Here is a 23,885-nt window from a genome sequence, read left to right on the forward strand (position 1 = left end):
ATCATGGAACAGATATTAGACCACTGTGTATCTGATGCACAGGCCCAAAGCATGACCTTTTTATACTTTTCAAGCTAAATATACAGATGCCTGGCTAAACCAGTTCCAACCCACTCTAATTTTATTTTCTTAATTCGCAGTCTTGCTACTACAGTAATTCATTTTGACATGTATACACTGGACACTATACTAAAAATACTAAGGAAATTAAATTCCAGTTTTTTCCACCTATTGTATCTTTTGGATATCTTGACCAAATACATAAAATACAAATACAGAAACAATTTGATTTTTACAAGTCATTTACTGAATTCAGGTTAAATTAATTTACTTTTTTGAGAATATAAAATTACAGTTGTCCACAGAAACAGACTATCATAAATAGGTTGAGAGCAGTACACACATAAATATTAAACAAATACATTTCTGATGCAATCAGAATGCTCCTAGTGGTTACATTCGTCTGTCAAAGTGAAAAAACTGCAAATAACCCCCTCAACTCCATGTAAATGCCTCAAGTGTTCCTTAAGCAATACATTTCAACATTACTATGGTGTAAACAAGGTAGAAATAAAGCTGGGCTGCAAAGCAAAGAATTTTAATTTTAATCAAACTTACTGTGAGCAAGTCTTACATTTGTAATCTCTCAAGACACTCAACTTATAGATATGTAATACACAATTTATTTTTTTCTTTTTTGCAAAACACAGAAAATTAAGCAATATATTAAACATATGAAAATTGCAAACAAATCAAAAATGTGCAATGCTTAAGTTACGTACATTATCACATAACTTTGAAGTCATTTCTTGATTCATATTTGCAGTGCAATTACTTTATATAATATTGTGTAAGCTTGTGTGTTGCACAATATTGTAAATTTACTTTGATAAAGCAGCATGTGACTAACTTATAAAAGGCACTAAACTGTATAAACCAGGACTAACTGATTAGGACATTGTGCACACAGACATCCAATTAGATTATGTGAAACCCACATAATGTGAAATGAAACTGTACAAATTTAACTAGTTTTATTAATTATTCTATACTCACGTTCATTTATCCATTTACTGAACCTGATTACTCTTGGAGGGCCAGAGCCTGCACCAGCACCACTGGACACAAAGTAGGAACCAGCCTTGGAAAACGATAATAAGTCGTATCAAGACACACAAGGCCAATGTAGAGTTCCCAGTTTACTTAAAATATGCCTGTTTGTGACATGGGAGGAAAACTCTATACTAACAGTGACCAGCTGAAGATCCGAATCCAGTTTAATGTGCCTCTGTACTCTCATATTGACATCTAGAATATAATTTTAATAAACAGTGATCATTTTCAATATATGTACTTACATTTTTTAGCTAATGCTTTTATTCAACTATATATACACAACACAAATTATTTCATTCAGAGTTACACAGTCAGTTAAATATTGGTAATGAATTGACAGTTTTCCAGCCTTCAAATCATCATCTTACTCCACTAGACCACACTAATCTTAACTCTATAAGCAAATATTAATAAATGATTGAGAAAAACAGAAGATTTACCATTTCAACATTTTTATTTTTTGAGTTGTTACAACAGATTATGTTTACTATTTAAACTTTAAAGTTTGAGCAAGGGTAAAACTTCATACTAAACAGAGCAGCAAACAGTTCTTTATAGAACTGTAATAAAAAAATTTCAGGTTTAATTTTTTTTTCTTGTAGAAAACTTCCTAAAACAAGAATCTGTAACATCGTCCAATCTAAGCAAATGACTAGCTAATTTGTACAATTTTTATTTTGTGAATCGAAATCTTATTTTTTTCTTTCCTTAGAAATGTGGTCCTTTTCCTCCTAAGAATCAAATTTGCTAGGAGGCTCAGTAATTCCCCAAGTGAAGTTCAAAAACTGTACCATGTCTGGGTGGATTTTTACAGGGGTTGCCACATCCCAAAGACATGCACTACTTTAACTGCCAAACTTTGGGTTAACCTGAAAAGAATAAATGCTGGTCTGTGTAATGGAGTTACCCATTCATACCGATTTCTGCTTCATGCCCATGTTGCTGGAAGCAAAACTGAAATGGAAACAGCAGATTCTGAAAATTGGTGCAGTAATGAGCGAATGGCTAGTATCTACCTTATAAATTATGAAGAAATTACTACAGTGCTAAATTTCTTGAATCACATCTAATGAATCTGTTCAGAAGAAAAGAAAGAAATCTTTAAAAAAAAAATGTGGACGGCTAAAAGAAATGTGCAAAACACGGAAAAATACGGGAGGTTCTAATAAAAGAGTGCCAAAATATACCTCAAAGTAGAGAAATTGAATATTAAAAACTGGGACAATTCTTTCTGAGTGGAATTAAATTAATGCAGAGTTAAATTATTTTAATAGTAGATGGATTTTACATAATTGATCTATTTCACTGTAGGTAGTAAATGATTTTGAGCGTTTTATTCAAAACTACTGTGTCTGTCTGTTTGTAAACACAGCCCATGATTTTCTATATTCTCTTTGTGAATATTTGTATATACTACACGCTATATATATAATGAATTTGTGAAGAGAGTTTCTAATTGGAGCAGCACAGAAATAGGCCGCCTAACATTACTTTTGTCTTTTACTGTATTTCACAGTCCCAGAGACTAGCTGTAATAAGTTGACGTCCCTTCCAGGGTTGATTTGCCTTGTTCATGACACTGCCAACCCTGTAACAGAATAAGGAGATTAGAAAATGGATGGATAGTTGGTTTATAAATGTTTGTTATAGTTACATTTATCTAGAACCACTACCCTCTCACATCTTAGTTGTTATTACTAAAACAGTTCAGGTCTTTCAAATAAAGAAATATCCTTATGGGATCACTGGGATCCCTTTCAATATGAAATAAGATAAATCAAATATGACTCAAAAAATGTTCTTCAGCAACACTGGGTGATAAGCTGCCCAAAGATAATTACTCAGTGATAGTTTTATACTGTACTTAGATGCTACCAAATTAGCAATTTGTTTAAAATTATTAAGGATGTAGTCAGTAGACGGTTTAAGATAGCATGGTAGGTCATGAGGTTGCTGGAAACGGGTGTTGTGGCGCTCCCAATATCTATGCAAAAGGACGAAAGTCCAAGTCTTTAGACTCCTGGTGCTTCCTGTCTTGCTATTTGGTTGCGAGACATGGACACTATCCAGTGACCCGAGTCACAGACTGGACTCCTACGGTACTGTGTCTATTCAGAAAATCCTTGGGTACCACTGGTTTGACTTTGTGTTGAATGAGGCACTACTGCCACGTGGTGCGATTCCCCAAGGGTAATCTGGCTCACAGGATCCTCACTGTTGATGACCAGAATGGCTGGACCAGGCCAAGGGGACACTCACTTCACGTACAGTGGGGCAAAAAAGTATTTAATCACCCACCAATTGTGCAAGTTCTCCCACTTAAAAAGACGAGAGAGGCCTGTAATTTTCCCAACTATGAGAGACAAAATGAGAAAAAAAAATCCAGAAAATCACATTGTCTGATTTTAAAGAATTTATTTGCAAATTATGGTGGAAAATAAGTATTTGGTCACCTACAAAGAAGCAAGATTTCTCGCTCTCACAGACCTGTAACTTCTTCTGTAAGAGGCTCCTCTGTCCTCCACTCGTTACCTGTATTAATGGCACCTGTTTGAACTCGTTATCAATATAAAAGACACCTGTCCACAACCTCAAACAGTCACACTCCAAACTCCACTATGGCCAAGACCAAAGAGCTGTCAAAGAACACCAGAAACAAAATTGTAGACCTGCACCAGGCTGGGAAGACTGAATCTGCAATAGGTAAGCAGCTTGGTGTGAAGAAATCAACTGTGGGAGCAATTATTAGAAAATGGAAGGCATACAAGACCACTGATAATCTCCCTCGATCTGGGGCTCCATGCAAGATCTCACCCCGTGGGGTCAAAATGATCACAAGAACGGTGAGCAAAAATCCCAGAACCACACGGGGGGACATAGTGAATGACCTGCAGAGAGCTGGGACCAAAGTAACAAAGGCTACCATCAGTAACACACTATGCCGCCAGGGACTCAAATCCTGCAGTACCAGACGTGTCGCCCTGCTTAAGCCAGTACATGTGCAGGCCCGTCTGAAGTTTGCTAGAGAGCATTTGGATGATCCAGAAGAGGATTGGGAGAATGTCATATGGTCAGATGAAACCAAAATAGAACTTTTTGGTAAAAACTCTACTCGTCGTGTTTGGAGGAGAAAGAATGCTGAGTTGCATCCAAAGATCACCATACCTGCTGTAAAGCATGGGGGTGGAAACATCATGCTTTGGGGCTGTTTTTCTGCAAAGGGACCAGGACGACTGATCCGTGTAAAGGAAAGAATGAATGGGGCCATGTATCGTCAGATTTTGAGTGAAAACCTCCTTCCATCAGCAAGGGCATTGAAGATGAAACGTGGCTGGGTCTTTCAGCATGACAATGATCCCAAACACACCGCCTGGGTAATGAAGGAGTGGCTTCGTAAGAAGAATTGCAAGGTTCTGGAGTGGCCTAGCCAGTCTCCAGATCTCAACCCCATAGAAAATCTTTGGAGGGAGTTGAAAGTCCGTGTTGCCCAGCGACAGCCCCAAAACATCACTGCTCTAGAGGAGATCTGCATGGAGGAATGGGCCAAAATACCAGGAACAGTGCGTGAAAACCTTGTGAAGACTTACAGTAAAGGTTTGACCTCTATCATTGCCAACAAAGGGTATATAACAAAGTATTGAGATGAACTTTTGTTATTGACCAAATACTTTTTTTTTCCCACCATAATTTGCAAATAAATTCTTCAAAAATCAGACAATGTGATTTTCTGGATTTTTTTTTTCTCATCTTGTCTCTCATAGTTGAGGTATACTTATGATGAAAATTACAGGCCTCTCTCATCTTTTTAAGTGGGAGAACTTGCACAAGTGGTGGCTGACTAAATACTTTTTTGCCCCACTGTAACACCTGGCTGTGGCAGCGATGGTAATTCCCAGAAAGTGGGACTGGATCGCTTGTCTATCTGGGAGGTTGCCAACCAAGTTGTTCTGTCATGTGGTGGGTGCGGCAACAAGATGTACCAGTGCATGCTCCTCAACCTAACCTGACCAGACCTGTAGTCTTGCTCCTAAATTAACAAGCCCAAGTTAAGCATGGCTTTGGTTAACCCTACTGACTAAAAAAATAAAAACAAAGTATAGGAGTAAAGCTAAGCTACTTAAAAACGGAACACTGAATGTTGACAAATTCTTTTCCAATGGGCCAAAGCTGGAAGGACTGATCAGATAACCTATTCAACAGACTGTGGTGTGAATCGGTTGTAAATTGCTGAAATGTATTATTTTCTGTATACACAATAAAGTTTAGGTAGGCTGCCCATGGATCTGAACAACAATCTCACTGTATATGTGCTATTTGAACATGGAGTAGAAGGATTTAATATGGCAATGATTTGTATAGTAAAAAACAGCCAAAAAACTGTAGTGGTACAGTAGGTCAATATCATTCTGAACAAATAATTACACGAACCGTATTTTTTGACTCCTTTTTAAAATATGATTAAAACCAGCATATTTTATGCTAACAAATTCATGTCAAACATTTAAGTCAAAATAAATTATGAAAGCCGAAATACATTTATTAATCCTCACTGACATGTACACAGGCCTAAGGAAAAAAAAATTAAATGTGATAAATTACAAAGCTGTCTAAAAGCCAGAAAGCATAATATAAAATAAAAATTAACAACAGTTTTCCTGCCTTTGGTACTTTCAGTGCTCAAAATATTAGTTAAAAAAAAAAAATTCCTATTTTAAATACAAAAAAGGCTTTCATACAAAACCTCCTCAAAACAGTGCAGCAGCTTAGTCTGGTTGTTCCCATTTGTTATTAATTACTGTACTTTTCAAAATCATTTCTTCTTCGTGTTAACCTACTCGTATACAAAATATTACCATATTTATGATCACCTTTATCAATAAAGCATGTTAAATACAATAATTTAAGGGAGTACATAGACTCAGTCATTAAAAAAATACAAACTTATAGTTTATATGCGTAAGGAATCATGAATGATTTAGTGTGCAATGAAAAACTTTTTTCAAATTTATGATGAAGCAGCCTTTGTCTTACATCTAAAAAGTACCCCATCACAAAAAGCAAAGCTACCGTGGTATATATTCAACTGTGCAACAAATTTCACATTGCACCAATGATTTTGAGGATTCTGCCCCTTATTGTTCAACAAACTCAAGAAATAAATGGAGAAAAATATTCTTTGCAGCTCCACCATTCTATAAATCTGAGGTTACTGGTGTTTTTACATAGAAGGTGAACATCAAACCACTGAAGGGTAAAAATGGGCTCAGTTCTGAACTTCTGCTGCTTTTTCCTTGGCTTTCTCTTTTTCTACCAGTTTCTCTTCCTTTTGAAGCATTGCCATGATCTCTGCAACTTGACCAGCTGAGATATCAATATCCTCCTTGTCAATTAATTCAACAACCTACACAAAAGCAAACACAAACAGGCTTACCATAAGTAAAATTAAAACAACAAACAACAAATAAAATTAAACAAAAAACAAGTGGAATTCAAATACGTTTTGTTTGCAGTCACTAATACAATGATATCCAGGCAAAATTAAAATCAATCTAACATACAAACAAACAGGACTTCAATGATGCAGTTTTTTTTTCTTTTCAAACTTCTTTAGAATAAAACTATATTTGCTATTTAAAAATCTTGCATTTCCTCAATGCTCTACTCACAATTATATGATCACATACTGTGGTATAGCAGGGTCTGTGATGATATGCATTTTTAAATATTATATTATATTATATTATATATATATATATATATATATATATATATATATATATATATATATAAAAAGTCAATGTGTGTATGAATGTATGTTGCAGCATCACATCTGAATGGCTGGAGCGATTTTCATGAAACTTGGTACATATGTTCCTCATTGGTTGACTAAAAATACTGTCGGATGAAATCAATCCTAACCATCCCCCTTCTGGGTAGGGTGGGGGTGATCTTGTGGTCTTGTATGCACGTTATCATCCAGTAGACACTCGGAACGACCACCAGAGGGCAAACTGGAGGTGACTGCCAGCATTCTTTAGGTTTGAGCACCACTGCGTCCCTGTTGCTTTTGAAATTAAATAGAGTTGGCCGGGTCCGAGCATCACCTGGATGATAACACACATACAAGACCACAAGACAAGCACATTAGTGAGTCTTCAATGTTTGTTAATTTATTTTTAAAGTTGTGTTTTTTTTAATTATATTTTTCTCAAACAATTTAAAAAAAAAAAAAAACATTTTATTTTCCTCCTGGGTAACACTGGGTATTTCAGCTAGTAAATAAATAAAACCAGTGTGGCTCAGGTTGCACGGGTGTGCATGCAGTGTCAGGTTGTTTAATGGGGTGATTGGGGGTAAGCTCGTTTGCACATGAGTGCGCATTTGGTTCTAATTGCCTAATTGATGTTCCGTGGGTCGTAATCGAGACAATGTGCATACGTAGGGATTGATAAAAAAATTTTAAAAAAAGATGAAAAGGAAGAGAATGATGAGATGGCAGCATCGGGATATTCAAGGCAGCATGATGAAGAGGAGGCAACGCGGCTGGTAGTCTCGCGGAAGAGCTAGCAATCAGTGCAACAGGGGTTGATTGTCTCCTGCTGAATGGTTATGGAGCAGCAGGGTATGATGGAAGTGTCCCTCCTACAGATTCAGGAAACACTGTTGAATGTATTAGAAGATAGAGAGCTGGGCTCCAAGTGATCAGGCAGACGCCGAAGGAGGCAGCCAGGACGAGAGCCAGAAATTGAAGCTGTAGCTGCTGGTGTCTCTGCCAAGTGAGCAAACTACAAGGGTGAGCCGGGGAGATAAAGTGAAAAGGGCACACTGGGTTTTACAGTGAGAGAGAGAGAGAGAGAGAGAGATGGAGAGACAAACAAAGAAAGAAAGAAACCAATGACTGCATTGGTTTTATTCTGGTTTTTTTATTGTTGGATTATTTATTAGATTTTTACTCATGGGAAAAAAGCACTTGATTTTATGAAAGGATTTATTTTGTATTTGGAGCAGTGTAATATTTGCACTTTGTTTGGATTTTCCTTAAATAAAAAAAGCACAGAAGAACTTTTCACCACACTTTTTTCTGTTTGTGTGCATACTTCACTAGCTTATCCATGGTTATGACTATTGGCGGTTTCGGGTTTAAGGACAGTATGGCAGCTGCTGCCAGCCCAGGCTGTCACACATACTCTCCCATGATATTAGTTTGATAAAAATAGCACCAAAGAAAATAGCAGTTCTCAGCTACTGACTACTTTTTTTTTTGATAACCGATAAGCTTAGGGTATAAAAGTCAATAAAACTTGTTTCACCAATACTATATATACAGAAATAGACGAGGATTGTGGCGTATCTTTCAGCACATAGACCTGGTGAAATGCAAGGAGAGCATCACATGTCCCCATGAAATGGACAGGCGGTAATTGGTGTGTGCAAAGACAAGCATCTGGCAAGTGAAGCCGAAGAAGAAAATCTCTGCTCAGGAATACATTATACTAAAAGGGCACACATCATCAAAAATTTGGAATATGTTCAGTTATTACAAATCAGACGTAACACAGATAAACCTAGTATCCAAGATATTCTACAGACAAGTACCTACAAACACTAGTAATACAACAATCCTATTCCACCACCTGAAATAATACCAATAATACCATCTAACTGAATATGAAGATTAATAAAAAGGAATGTTCAAATGATGTGGCTAGCAACCATACAAGCAATAGCTGTGGTACTGTACCTATGCAGTAGTCTATTGTGTCAATGTTTGCAGCTATGACCCCATGTAACACAAAATCAACAAGGCATCAGGACATCATAAATGCAGTCAGCCACTTCATTTCGGAAAACATGACGCCAGTGAGTGTTATCGAAAAAAGAAGGCTTCAGGTAACTTGAAAGTCTTTGACTCGAGGTATAAACTTCTTGGCCGAAAATATTTTCCTCACACTACAATGCCGCGGCTATATTTATAATGAGTATTGGGAAAAGTTGGGAGACTGTGTTGAAAGACTTAATATACTTTTCCACTGCCAGAGACTTATGGTTTGAGGCATAAATAACTTTTAATATACATTGGAATGCGTATTTTCTGGATGATCACACAGCATAAACCATTTCAATGGTGTTCAAGGGTGCCCAGTCATCTGGAGGGATTAGAGAGGACTGCCAGGTTTGCATAACGATGGACAGCACAGCTAACATTGTGAAGACTGTCACTGAAAATGGTCTTGGCCTGCAGTGCTTCGGATGGTGGCTGCACCTAGCAATCTGTAAATAAATAAGCATATTTTAAAACGTAAGTCAGTTGGTCTACATTAGTGTTGATCAGCAAAATTTGCCATGGCTTTTTTTGCAGCAAAATATGCTGTGTTCACCAGTGACCTTGTTTGATGAATATTTTCTTGGAGTCTCGCCATGTGCCTGGTTTAGGCAATCATTTTCCAAGCACTCCATGATGCTTTGTGAGGCCAGCGCAACATCAATGAGCTGTAGCAGCCATGCGCAGAACTTTCATCACTGCTGACGTGGCCGATATGAGCCCCAAAAGTCAAACTCAGTACAATAATCTATATTTTATTTACATTTTTAGTTTGTGGCCATTTGTCGTATTTTGTTTGTGGCATCCCTTCTATCTGTGTCTTTTGTTATCTGAGGCAAAGTGGTGCAGTGGTTAGCACTGTTGCCTTATAGTTCAGACCACTTATTTGGCAACCATAATCATTACAGCATAGCTGGAAGACTTTTCAATAACCCTCAGGGAAACTTAAAAGACAATTGCTCCATTATAATCCAATAAAAAAAATCATCCTTTCTTATTGACTTCAATGCATTTCGAGAAGTTCTCAAATATTTCTGTGATTTTGCCGAAGTGACAAAGAATCAAATTTTTGTGTGGCTTGCTTATCACTAGACAATGTCATCTGCAAATGGCCACTAATAATGGTAATTGTAATTTGTTTTGCATTATATATTGCCTTTATCCAAGGCAGCTTACAATTAGTTACCCTTCTCCTGTTGTTTCCAATTGGAGTCCAGGCAGTTTAAGTGACTTGTTCAGTGACATATAGTATCAGAAGACGGTTTGAACCCGCTTTCCTAGTGTTTGATCTCCTAAAACGAAAAAACATTACCAAAACACTGCAAAGACGCCACACTGCCTTATAAGCTGTACAGGTGCTGGTCATAAAATTAGAATATCATGACAAAGTTGATTTATTTCAGTAATTCCATTCAACATTAAAAGAAATAAACATTTGAAATACATCAGTCTGTGTGTAATGAATGAATCTAATATACAAGTTTCACTTTTTGAATGGAATTACTGAAATAAATCAACTTTGTCATGATATTCTAATTTTATGACCAGCACATTGTATACTGCTGTGTGGTTTACATTACTGTTCAATACTTACTACTATAACTACTGCTGCTACTAGAAACCCCAGCTTTTTCCAAGAGAAAGAAAAAGCGCTGCGTGTTTTGTTACACACACCTACTGCTGTCACTTCTGCTGTCTCTTTCTGCTATAGAGAAAACAAAATATATGCACATATTATTAATAAATTATTATTGTTATATTAATGCTGTAATAATGTATCATTTAACTTTTATAGTATAATTTGATATTCTGTATATTACTAATATGAGCAACGATGTTGCATGCAAAAGAGCACACACAAATTATATATATATATATATATATATATATATATATATAATATACAGTACTGTGCAAAAGTTTTAGGCAGGTGTGAAAAAATGCTATAAACAAAGTATGCTTTCAAAAATGGAAGTGTTAATCATTTATTTTCATCAATCAACAAAATGCAGTGAATGAACAAAAGAGAAATCTAAATCAAATCAATATTTGGTGTGACCACCCTTTGCCTTCAAAACAGCATCAATTCTTCTAGGTACACTTGCACACAGTTATTGAAGGAACTCGGCTGGTAGGTTGTTCCAAACATCTTGGAGAGCTAACCACAGATCTTCTGTGGATGTAGGCTTCCTCACATCCTTCTGTCTCTTCATGTAATCCCAGACACACTCGATGATGTTGACATCAGGGCTCTGTGGGGGCCATACCATCACTTCCAGGACTTCTTGTTCTTCTTTACGCTGAAGATAGTTCTTAATGACTTTGGCTGTATGTTTGGGGTCGTTGTCCTGCTGCAGAATAAATTTGGGGCCAATCATACGCCTCCCTGATGGTATTGCATGATGGATAAGTATCTGCCTGTATTTCTCAGCATTGAGAACACCATTAATCCTGACCAAATCTCCAACTCCATTTGCAGAAATGCAGCCCCAAACATTCAAGGAACCTCCACCATGCTTCACTGTTGCCTGCAGACACTCATTATTGTACCGCTCTCCAGCCCTTCGATGAACACACTGCCTTCTGATACAGCCAAATATTTCAAATTTTGACTCATCAGTCCAGAGCACCTGCTGCCATTTTTCTGCACCCCAGTTCCTATGTTTTCGTGCATACTTGAGTCGCTTGGCCTTGTTTCCACGTTGGAGGTATGGCTTTTTGGCTGCAACATCTTCCATGAAGACCACTTCTGGCCAGACTTCTCTGGACAGTAGACGGGTGTACCTGGGTCCCACTGGTTTCTGCCAGTTCTGAGCTGATGGCACTGCTAGACATTTTCCGATTTCGAAGGGTAATAAGCTTGATGTGTCTTTCATCTGCTGCACTACGTTTCCTTGGCCGACCACTGCGTCTACGATCCTCAATGTTGCCCATTTCTTTGTGCTTCTTCAAAAGAGCTTGAACAGCACATCTTGAAACCTCAGTCTGCTTTGAAATCTTTGTCTGGGAGAGACCTTGCTGATGCAATATAACTACATTGTGTCTTGTTGCTGTGCTCAATACTGTGTCTTGTTGCTGTGCTCAATCTTGCCATGACATGAAACTGTCCTCCACAACCTCACCTTGGTAGCAGAGTTTGGCTGTTCCTCACCCAGTTTTAAGCCTCCTACACAGCTGTTTCTGTTTCAGTTAATGACTATGTTTCAACCTACGTGTGACATTGATGATCATTAGCACCTGTTTGGTATTACTGGTTGATCATACACCAGACTATAATCCTACAAAATCCCTGACTTTGTGCAAGTGTACCTATAAGAATTGATGCTGGTTTGAAGGCAAAAGGTAGTAACACCAAATATTGATTTGATTTAGATTTTTCTTTTGTTCGCTCACTTTGCATTTTGTAAATTGATAACAATAAAAAATCATTATTTATTCTTTGTTTACAGCATTTTTTCACACCTGCCTAAAACAGTACATATATAAAAAATAATATATATATAAAAAATAATATATATATATATTATAAATATATATATACATATATATAATAATATAATATATTATATATATACTAGTCATTTAGCCCGTTACAATAACGGGCGCTAGAACAGTAGTGCATAAACATTAGTAGGAACAGTCTATATTAAATGGCAAGGGACTTTGACCTCATTCTTTTTGTTGGTCGTATTTTTCTTTCTTTCAGCCTTTCTTTTGTTGATGTTTACTTGCTGAGCTAACCGTTCTTCGTGGGCTGCCGCCGTGTATTGTGTGTCTAATTTTCTGTGACAGTAATACTGTCTTGTACGGCTCTATTCAATAAGGGCGCGCACAAAAAGGTGAGCTTCAAAAGTGCGACCTCAATTGAGCACGGCGAATAAAGGCGTTCGTAGATAATTTAGTTCAAATGGCTCTGGAATATGTGAAGAGCAACAAAGGTGCAGATCTTTATTTACGCGCGCCTTTATTCGCTGCGCCCAATTGAGTTCGCCCTTTTGAGGCTCGCCTTTTTGTGCGCACCCTTATTGAAGGATACCGTCTTGTACGTCCGCTGGCTTGTACGTCCGTAATATACCTTTAATTTTCTCTGCCGGTAATACAGGCGTGCGCGTCGGTAATATGCCTTTAATATCCTCCGACAGTAATACTGGCTTGTATGTGGCTGTAATATGCGTCACTGTATTGTGTACCTTTAATTTCCTCTCGCAGTAATACTGGTTTGTATTTCCGTAAAACGCCTCTCACTTTCTCTGACAGTAATATCGCGAGTCGCACCATGCCCCGCGCATGCACACTTCATCAGAAGACACCCACACACGGACACCTGGACGCACATAGGGATTATATATATATTTGCAGTTGGAGATCCACAAAGGGAGAAAAAACGAATCACGTATCATAAAATAGTTTTATTCCTGAGCTTTCAACCTCTATCAGTATGTCGCTTTAGTATGTGCATATATCAAAGATAGTGTGTCCTTTCTTCTGACGGCGTTGCGATGTTCCTGTACACGTGTTGAGATTTTTTTTGACGTTTGTCCTATGTATACAGCTGAGCAAGAATTGCATGGAATACTATAAACTGCGTTTCGTGTTTCGGCTGTCGATGTCTTGTTTTTAGCATTAAACAGGACCATGCGCACACATTCAACTGGGACAACGTAAAAGTAAAATTTAAGGCCAGTACAAAAAGCGCCAGAGAGTTGGCCGAGTCTTGGCTATCAGATGAAAACGCCATCAACAGACACTTGGACATAAACCCAGCATATGCCAACTTAAGAAGGACATATGCACTTTAATTAAATGATACACCCCCCCCCTTGATCATACTGACTTAGTCACCACCACCCACCGCCCCCACCAATACTGAATGTGATGCTATATATTGCCTTTGATTCTTGTAAGTCTAAGCATTATCCTCTGATGAAGACCCCTGATAGGGGTTGAAAGCTCAGGAATAAAACTATTTTATGATACGTGATTCATTTTTTTCTCCCTTTGTGGATCTCCAACTGCAAATATGCAAACCGTATCACTGACCTTCTCTTCCATATATATATATATATATATTCATTGCGTAATACAATTTTGTGCTGTTTGGCTTTGAATTTAATATGCAAATACTTTCTAAACTTACACTTTTCCTGTAAAACCAGTAAAAACAATTTTTTTTAATTACATTTTCGGCGATATCACATTGAGTTTTGATTCTGTGTTTGGACTTTCATTGTGACAACGCAACGTATAACTGCCTGTGACTGAATTTAATTTCTTTCTCTCTATTAAATAAAACGATTTTTTCAAATATTTGGCTCTGAGATTTGTTAATGGTCTTTGTAAAAGTTATTCTATTGGGAAACTGTTAAGATTTTAATACGAATGGCATATCAAGATCTCCTTTGTTGTGTAATGTTATCCACGGAAGATGTATTACTTTTCTTGGATACATTCTTATTTCTACAGTAATTCGTGCGGTGGAAGACCAGACGGTGTTAACGGTTGTATTTATTCTTTGGGATATTGTAAGTTGATGTTTTCATCTTCCGCACGATCACCACCAACTGTTTCAGCATAGTTTATTGATACACATTTAACCAATTTGCCATTTAACCGATTGACATTTTTGGCGTTACTTTGTTTCACTTCATCGTTTCTTGGTGCTAGGATTGCTTGTGTACTCATTTTTTCTGTTGATAACCCTTTGTGATGAAATTCTTCAATAAGACTTGGACATAATACATCTTTAATTGCGCATTGAGACCTTGGCCATGAGATTTTTTTTCAAGTCATGCCCTTCTCTCAACCATCTGTGCATGGTTGAAAATGGTTGAGAGGTGGGCATGACTTGAAAAAAAAAATCTCATGGCCAAGGTCTCAACTTGCGGACTTGAAAAAAATCTTCCAAAAAGTCTTGTCTCATCACAGGATTTTTTTATATAATAGAGAGATTTGCAAAATTTTCTAAAATCCTGCTTTCTCTTTGTCAATTCTGGATAGGGGTGGGTGGTATGACCAAAATTCTATATCACGGTACTTTTCTAAATTATCCCGGTTTCATGGTATTCGACTGTATTTTTTTCCCCATGCACGAGTGGATGTTAACCACATTTTCAACTGTAATTACTGGCTAAGAATAACCTATTCCACTGTAAAGAGCATTGTACATTGTACAAAAAAAACATTTTAATGTGCACACAAGTATTAATACAGGTTTGCATGGCCCCATAAAGTGAGTTTTCAAGGGGGTGGCACTAATGAAGAGAAGGAATCACATTGCATGACAGATGCAGTCAAAATATAGAACCTTTTTATTGAACAAATTTTGCAAAAACAAACTATAATTTTGACAGCATATTTTCAACCATCCAAAGAGGCATTTAGACTTAGTAAAGTATCCAGAGGTGCTTGTCAAAAGTTGTATTGCACTGAACATGTCTTAGAAAAGGAATAAATAGCAAATATTTTTTGTAAACCAACTACACTTTCTGTTAATGTTAACAATCTCTGTCCACTGACACGTTAAAGTGACTTTTTAAACAACTTTACCATCATTAAACTGCATAATATTTAAACTAATAAATAATAATAAAATAAATAATAGTATTATTACTGATAGTTGCACTATTACTTCAAGGCTTCAAGCCCAGGTGCATTACACAGTATTCACCAAATTAAAATAAAATAAAACAAGTGCAACTTGGTGATGACATCTTTACCAACTGAACCATCATTTAGGCAAACTGCATTAATATGGACCTTGCTTCAAGCTAAGCTATGTGCATAAATAATTAAACTGCAACTTGCATTTATAATGCTATTTGTGGTATAGCCCTACGGAATCGTATTAGAGCCACGGTGAAGAAAAAAAAAAATATGGACACAAGGAAGAAAAACATAAACTATAGGTTGAGAATAAAGTCAACATTTCCACTTTATTCTCGCCGTTTACATCGAGATTAAAGTCGACATTTCCACTTTATTCTCGCGATTTATGTCGAGATTAAAGTCGACATTTCCACTTTATTCACATAGTTTACTTCATAATTAAAGTAGAATGTTGTAAACTAAACTTCTTCCTAAAATCAGTGTTTAATTTACTAGATTTTGTCAAACCCCGTCATAAGTTAATGCAGCACATTAAATGCTTTGTGTTAAGTGTTCCCCAACCCAGTTGTTAATCACTATGCTTCTTAAACTGACTTCCTCCGCACTAAGAGGAGACAGCGATCACCGCACAGAATCCATTCACTTCATGATATTCCTGCTTTCTGAAAATTTAGAATGCCAAGATAAATACTTGATATCATTTTCATGATAAAATGCATTAAAGCAGGTATTAAACATGCACGGTAGTGAGACGGTAGTGCTGCTCCCTTGCAGTAAGGGGTTCCCAGGTGTATGTTCAGTGTAGAGAACTTTATGGCAGGTGTGACGAGGCTCCAAAAAACTGGATGTATGAATGGGCATCGTACAGGTTTAACTTAAATATTGTGTAAATGTTGGGTTTGTGATCTGGTGGTTGGAGACACGAACACAGAATTCAATGCATGTTCTTCTTCTTTTTTTTTTTTTTTTTTATATTTTATTTTTTATTTTATATTTTACTTTATTTCAATGCATGTTCTTCTGAGCGGGCTTTTATTGCACACGTGCTGTCTCCATCTGACGTACCAAAACCCCAGTTCCTATCCTTCCTTTTTCTTTCACCACATAACCAATCACCACACAATAAACATCTTTGTGAAATTAAAACTAGTTATAAACTTAGCCCACGGAGTGTTCAGAACTTTAAAAATATCTTCGTTCTTCATGTTTAATTATGCCATCCATTCAGAGTTGCGCCCATCCTTGAACGAGTCTCCAGCACATCGCAGGGTGAATACGAGCAAAACATACACTAGCAGGGTTAATATAGCATAACAAAACCCCACATCCTACATTACTATGAAAGGAAACTGAAGCACGTTGAGTAAACCCACCAGAAAATGCAAGGCAGGGTACACTCAAGACACCCTTGCTGCGAGGCAGCAGTGCAACCTCCACGCAGTCGTGCCCCCACATGATTAATGCAGGCTTTAATGCATTTCACCATGAAAATTATATCAAGTACAGTAATCCCTCCTCCATCGCGGGGGTTGCGTTCCAGAGCCACCCGCGAAATAAGAAAATCCGCGAAGTAGAAACCATATGTATATATGGTTATTTTTATATTGTCATGCTTGGGTCACAGATTTGCACAGAAACACAGGAGGTAGTAGAGAGACAGGAACGTTATTCAAACACTGCAAACAAACATTTGTCTCTTTTTCAAAAGTTTAAACTGTGCTCCATGACAAGACAGAGATGACAGTTCCGTCTCACAATTATCCATCCATTCATTTTCCAACCCGCTGAATCCGAACACAGGGTCACGGGGGTCTGCTGGAGCCAATCCCAGCCAACACAGGGCACAAGGCAGGAAACAATCCTGGGCAGGGTGCCAACCCACCGCAGGACACACACAAACACACCCACACACCAAGCACACACTAGGGCCAATTTAGAATCGCCAATCCACCTAACCTGCATGTCTTTGGAATGTGGGAGGAAACCGGAGCGCCCGGAGGAAACCCACGCAGACACGGGGAGAACATGCAAACTCCACGCAGGGAGGACCCGGGAATCGAACCCAGGTCCCCAGATCTCCCAACTGCGAGGCAGCAGCACTACCTACTGCGCCACCGTGCCGCCCACCGTCTCACAATTAAAAGAATGCAAACCTATTTTCCTCTTCAAAGGAGTGCATGTCAGGAGCAGATCATGTCACAGAGATAGAGAGAGACAAAAGCAAACAAATCAATAGGGCTGTTTGGCTTAAGTATGCGAAGCACCGCAGCACAAAGCTGTTGAAGGCGGCAGCTCACACCCCCTCCGTCAGGAGCAGACAAAGAGAGAGAGAGAGAGAGAGTTTGTTTTTCAAGCAAAAATCAATATGTGCCCTTCGAGCTTTTAAGTTTAAGTATGCGAAGCACCGTGCAGCATGTCCTTCAGAAAGCAGCTGCACACAGAAGGTAGCAACGTCCCTATCGTCTAGGTGTGCGAACAGCCCCCCTGCTCACACCCCCCTACGTCAGCGCAAGAGAGAGAGAGAGAGAAAGTAAGCTGGGTAGCTTCTCAGCCATCTGCCAATAGCGTCCCTTGTATGAAATCAACTGGGCAAACCAACTGAGGAAGCATGTACCAGAAATTAAAAGACCCATTGTCCGCAGAAACCCACAAAGCAGCGAAAAATCTGCGATATATATTTAAATATGCTTACATATAAAATCCGCGATGGAGTGAAGCCGCGAAAGGCGAAGCGCGATATAGCGAGGGATCACTGTATTTATCTTAGCATTCTAAATGTTCAGAAAGCAGGAATATCATGAAGTGAATGTATTCTCTGTGGCGATTGCTGCCGGTGCCTCCTCTTAGTGCAAGAGGAAGTCAGTTTAAGAAGCTCGGGGAACACTTAACACAAAGCATTTAATGTGCTATATAACTTATGATGGGGTTTGAGAAAATCTAGTAAATTAAATATTCATTTTACGCTGAAGTTTAGTTTACGATGTTCTACTTTAATGACAAATTACAAGAATAAAGTCAAGATGTCGACTTTAATCTTGACATAAACAGCGAGAATAATGTAGAAATGTCGAGAATAAAGTCAACATGTCGACTTTATTCTCGTCATAAGCGTCGAGATTAAAGTGGAAATGTCGAGAATAAAGTCAACATGTCGTCACACTATTACACAGTACCCAGGTACATTACACTATATTGAAAACAAATAAAACAAGTACAACTTGGCTTGCAGTATTATCCAGTAGTATAGAAACAGTATTTACACATTTGAACATAATGGTCCACATCCGACCTTTTAAAACCAAAGTATCTCCAGGCAATGGACGCGACTCTTTTTTTTCTGCAAAAGTTCTTCTGTGTGATCATGTTCAAGTTTATCTTCAGCTACAGCTTCAGTTTCGGAATGCTCTCTATCCATTTTCACCGCGCAATACCTACACTACCACTACCTATTTAGTGGTGTAGCAGTGAAAAACAGCCCCACTTGAACAGTTTCCCACTGGGCCACGTTACGAACGTCGTTTAGGCAATTTAAACTGGTGTTGCGGTATAAGAAAAATCCATATCATAAAAAATAAAAAAATAAAAAACGGTTTTCGGTATGAACCGGTATAACACCCAGCACTAATTCTGGACATTGATTTTTGCTTGATGTGGACAGCTATGTTACATTTCTGTACAATTAAACAGCAAGTGCATGCAGAGAGGAAGCAAAAAGTGCCAATCCAATACCCAAAGCAGGACTTACCTTGATAACATCATCAATGTCAATTTTGCCATCTTTGTTTTCATCCAAAGCTTCAGCAATAAGTTGCAGCTTGTGCTCAGGAATGTTCTGTATCTGACGCATAACGCTGATCAGCTCATTAATACTGATGACATTCTCCCTAAATGTGAAATAAATGCTGTATACAGGAAACGGTTAATATGTAGGACAGGAAGTACAATGGTGGTCAGCAGCTTGCCAAAGGGAAAACCCATTCTGTGTTAGGAAAATCTGAAAATAAATTGTATCTGGAAGGACTTGGAATGAATCAAGCCAGAAATATTATTTTTAATTAAGACATGCAGTTAAATTTATTAATTGCGTTTTATATTTTTGATAATAGAATTTAAAATGCAAGAAACATATGGACACAACTTAATAATGTATTACAATGTCCTACAAAGCAGGGAGGCTAGTCATCCACTGTCATCATAATAATCATGCAAAAATAACAATAGTACAGACTCCTCAAGCTGGCTAAATTTAAATTCAAGGTTCTGAAGGCCTGGAGCCTATCCCAGCAAATTTAAGTGTAACACAAAAATTAACACAGAGAGGGGTGAATTATATCATGGGGCCCATGCATCTATACAACCACATTAACTTGAGGCCAGTTTAGAATAGTCAATTAACTTTAACATATCTTTGGAATCAGGCAGAAAGAATGCCTTAAAAAAACAAAACAAAACAAAAAAAAAACACTAGAGAGGGAACTATGGAGAAAATTAAAACTAAGGTAAGTGGGACATCAAAGCCAGGATTCTGGAGCTGTGCAAACTAATTTACTGAGCTACCCTCCTTAATTAGTAATCAGAAATTTAAAAAGTGGACAGAATTTTTAGGTTAAATTTTATTTTAACTTTTATTTCAGTTTTTCTTGCATTTTTATTCTCTTGTAATTAAATATGTGTAGAAATGATTTTAGTGTAAATGTAGGAAAAAAATTCAGACTGCTGCTACCACCATTTTACTGTTGCTATTATACAAGATATTAAAGAGGCACAACATTTAATAATACTTCTATAATGCATACAGTAAGAATTGATGCAATGTTGGTACATAAAAAATCCGTACAGTGTTTAATTGAAATGGAGGTTTCAACATATAAAAAAAGCATTAAAACTCCTCCAGGGTTTAGTGAATACCTTTGTTTTCTCTGTGTTCTGAATACCGACTTACACTCACAACATTTAAATGCGACGATGTGGATCAATGTACTACTTAAATTAAAAAATAAAAATTAAATTGCTTTAGTTAAGTCCTGTTTGCACTTTGAAAGTACATGTTCTTTAAATACAGAGGCAGAATGCGCTTTACCTAGATACAAATATGTACACTGCCTCTGTGTTATACATGTAAACAGACTAAAAGAGCGTACCGAAACTTAATTTCTTGCTGAAAAATATAAATAGGTAAAAACTGTTGAAACCATTAGATAAGTTACACATTTAAAACCCTTTCTTCAATATGAAAATCTGGAGTATAATATTAAGAACTTAACTCTTGGGCTATATTTACCCCATTTGACTTTACAAAAGAAACATAGGTGATTTGGTTTGGTTCTTTCTTTTAAAGTCAAGGAAGAAAGATAAAAATAAATGTAACTAGCAATAGGTGTAAAAGCCACTGTAAAAAACCTCACTGTTCCAATGTGGTGCTGAGGTGTCACCCGCTGCATTTGGTTCCCAAACCAGGTGGCTCATTGTGTGGTGGTTGCACCAATGTGCATGCTTCCCAAATGATTACTGGTGCAATTAAAATACCCGTTTGTCACTGAGTGCCAGATGAGTTCAGCCTGTGCGATTTCTTCTCATCAAAAATATTGCTATGGCTGAAGCTAAGTGAGAAGAAATATACTGCAAGAGCCTTAGAGAACAGCTCTGACATGCTCTCATAAGCAATTGCACAAACAATGTTTCCCATTCAGATGTTGCTAACTCTGGTGTTTTTTCATTTGTAAATTTATTTTTACTAAAGTCTTGAATTTAAACCCTTAGCACTAGTATTACCAGAGCCTACTAAAAAACTCATAGATCTGTCCCACCTTAAATCGCTTCTTAAATCCGTTCGCACCTCTCCACCAGCGTCTTTTGTTTTCTAAATGTGCAGATAAAGACAAGCTGCAAGCAGCCGGCTTTTCCATCCCCCCACCGACTTAGAACGTGCACGAACTTCTCCCAGCTCATGCCTTGATTGATTATCTGGGAGTGAAGTGGAGTTTTAGATTGGAAATAATAGATAGTTATTTGGAACAAACGCATTTCATGTGTGTTCCGTTTCTACAGTAATCTGTGTAAACACATTTTTAAAACAGAAATGTTTTTCATATTCTAGTAGTAAATGACAAAATGTAGACATAAACTATATAATGTATGAAGCCTGAAGTCCAAATATCAAAGAAACACTTTCACAGAAGGTACATATATAACAGAACAAGTGCGCTTTCATTCAAAAATATAACTACAGAAAAAGAAGCCGCTTTAGCATGTGACATTGACACGCATTCATGGCGCAACAGTATCAGTTGCTGACTGGGAATCAAATGGTCACGAGTTTGATCCTGCATGACTCTGTTTTGAGAAGTGAACTGCTCTTATTCTTACTATTTTAGAATAAAAACAAACATTTGATTTCAGTCTGTAACAGCCGGTGTAATTTATGATACTTGTAAAGGTTAGCTTTGTTTTGTTTTTTTTTTTTTTAATTCACTTTTCATTTTCTCAGGTTGCGTTCAGGATCCTTCCCTAAACCCATATCTGACACTGCTGTTTTCACATAAACACGCGCTATAGCTCTGCAGTGTATCACGATACCTACTACCTACCGACCCCCCCTTCCCCCCCAGGGATCTGACACACAAACACTGGCGAATCTGCCTTCTTTGTATCTCACCGTTACTTGATTTTCATTTTATTCAGTTTTATTGAGTGTTCCTGCTCACGCTGAATTAGTATGCACCTTATGGCCTATGATGTCCAAAAAAAAAAAAACCAAAAAAAAAAAAAAAAACAGACATAGGTATATATATGCTATTTGGAATTATTCGTTTTATGACCTGTATAGTACATTTCAGAAAAGTTTCTGGCACAGATGCAACATTATTCATATTATTCATATTCATTCGCATAACATCTTGCGGTTTGTAATCACTGACCACGTGTTTTTTTTCCCCGATCTTGCCAGACCCCATATGTTGCAGTATGCTGTTTCTTTTGTACTCCAGGACATGCAGAGGAAAGTATAGTAAACAGTGTATTTTTTGAGCATGCCCATGTCGCCCAAACACAGGAACATATAATAATAATAATAATATGTTGATGTACAAGTATAACAAAACAAGTGCACTTTTATACAAGACTATAACTGAAGAAAAAAGAAAGCAAGTTACATTAGGCAGTTGATACGACAGCTTGCATGGTGCAATGCTAAGAACTGCTGATTTCCATTCCGTGAAGAAAACACTGTCGAAGTAATGCAATATTTGAAAACGAACAGCGTCAGATTGGGTGTGAATTTATACTGGCGCTGTTAGAGTCAGATCAGAAGCTGAATATGCTGAATAAGCTCCTGTTCTGACTCGTAAGTAAAAAGTATGAATTAATCAACAGAAATAACCGACATTTTAAACTTAACGATTTACAGTGCATACCAATTTATAAATTTTATGTCCGTTTGAGGTTAAAAAGAAAAAAAAAAAAAAAAAGAAAAAAACACTTTCTCCCCAGCGGAGAATTGAACTCGGGTCTCTGAGACACGGCAGCACTGCTGCGCTCCGATTCTGCAAATCTTAGCGTTACGCCACGAAAGGTGTTGTATCATTCATGAACCTTTTGTAAAAGTGTTTATTTGATCTTTGGACTTCAGGCTTCAAACATTCTATAGTTTATGCCTACATTTTGTAACATTTATTACTAAAGTATGAAAAAGTTTTGTTTACCAATGTGTTTACACAGATTACTGTAGAAACAGAACACACATGAAATGCGTGTGTTCCAAATAACGATCTATTATTTCCACTCAAACTCCAGCAGTTCAGTCACTCCCACATAATCAAACAAGGCATGAGCTGGGAAAACTTAGTGAACGTTCTGCGACGGTGGGGGATGGAATAGCCGGCTGCTTGCTGCTCGTCTTAATCGGCACATTTAGAAGACAAAAGACACTGGCGGAGAGGTGAGAACAGTTTTAAGGTGGGCCAGATCTACGAGTTTTTTCATAGACTCTGGTAATTCTAGTGTTAATACAATTTTGGTGACAATAAAAGAATTATATAATGAACTATAAAAAATTTTGTCACATCTAAATGAAACACAAATAACCATTTTATTTATTTGATGGATTGTGTTGCTATAAAATCACCTACCCAACTGGAGGTATTGCTCCACTGTCTAGCTGCCCATCCAGAACCTTCTGGTCAGTTTCTAGCTCTGAAATGATCTTGTCAATACGGCCAATCATTCGGTTTACTCTTTTAGAAAGTCTCTTGCTGGCTTTGGACTCTTGGACAACCTCTTCCTGTCCACTCTTTAATAGCTCTTTCTTTATCTCCTCTAGGTCCTGAACAGAAGGTTTAAAATA

At 37.4% G+C, this 23,885-nt stretch overlaps 1 protein-coding gene across 2 annotated transcripts in view; it reads right to left on the reverse strand.

The window, feature by feature from the left end:
• Positions 1–284: 284 nt before the first annotated feature.
• The window catches only part of letm1 (leucine zipper-EF-hand containing transmembrane protein 1), a 133,203-nt gene continuing 109,602 nt past the window's right edge, over positions 285–23,885 (reverse strand). The window contains exons 12-15 of one of the 2 annotated variants that reach the window (XM_051928395.1): positions 23,671–23,864; positions 19,290–19,428; positions 550–6,517; positions 285–513 (exon numbers count right to left, since the gene is read on the reverse strand). In XM_051928395.1, coding sequence (XP_051784355.1) covers positions 6,380–6,517; positions 19,290–19,428; positions 23,671–23,864 — 471 coding nt within the window. In that variant the 3' untranslated portion in view covers positions 285–513; positions 550–6,379. Of the gene's footprint in view, positions 514–549; positions 6,518–19,289; positions 19,447–23,670; positions 23,865–23,885 lie in introns of both variants that reach the window. The other variant, XM_051928394.1, reaches the window with a different exon arrangement.

Source organism: Erpetoichthys calabaricus, chromosome 5 (genome assembly GCF_900747795.2).
Source record: "Erpetoichthys calabaricus chromosome 5, fErpCal1.3, whole genome shotgun sequence".
In the NCBI taxonomy this organism is placed as follows: Eukaryota; Metazoa; Chordata; class Cladistia; order Polypteriformes; family Polypteridae; genus Erpetoichthys; species Erpetoichthys calabaricus.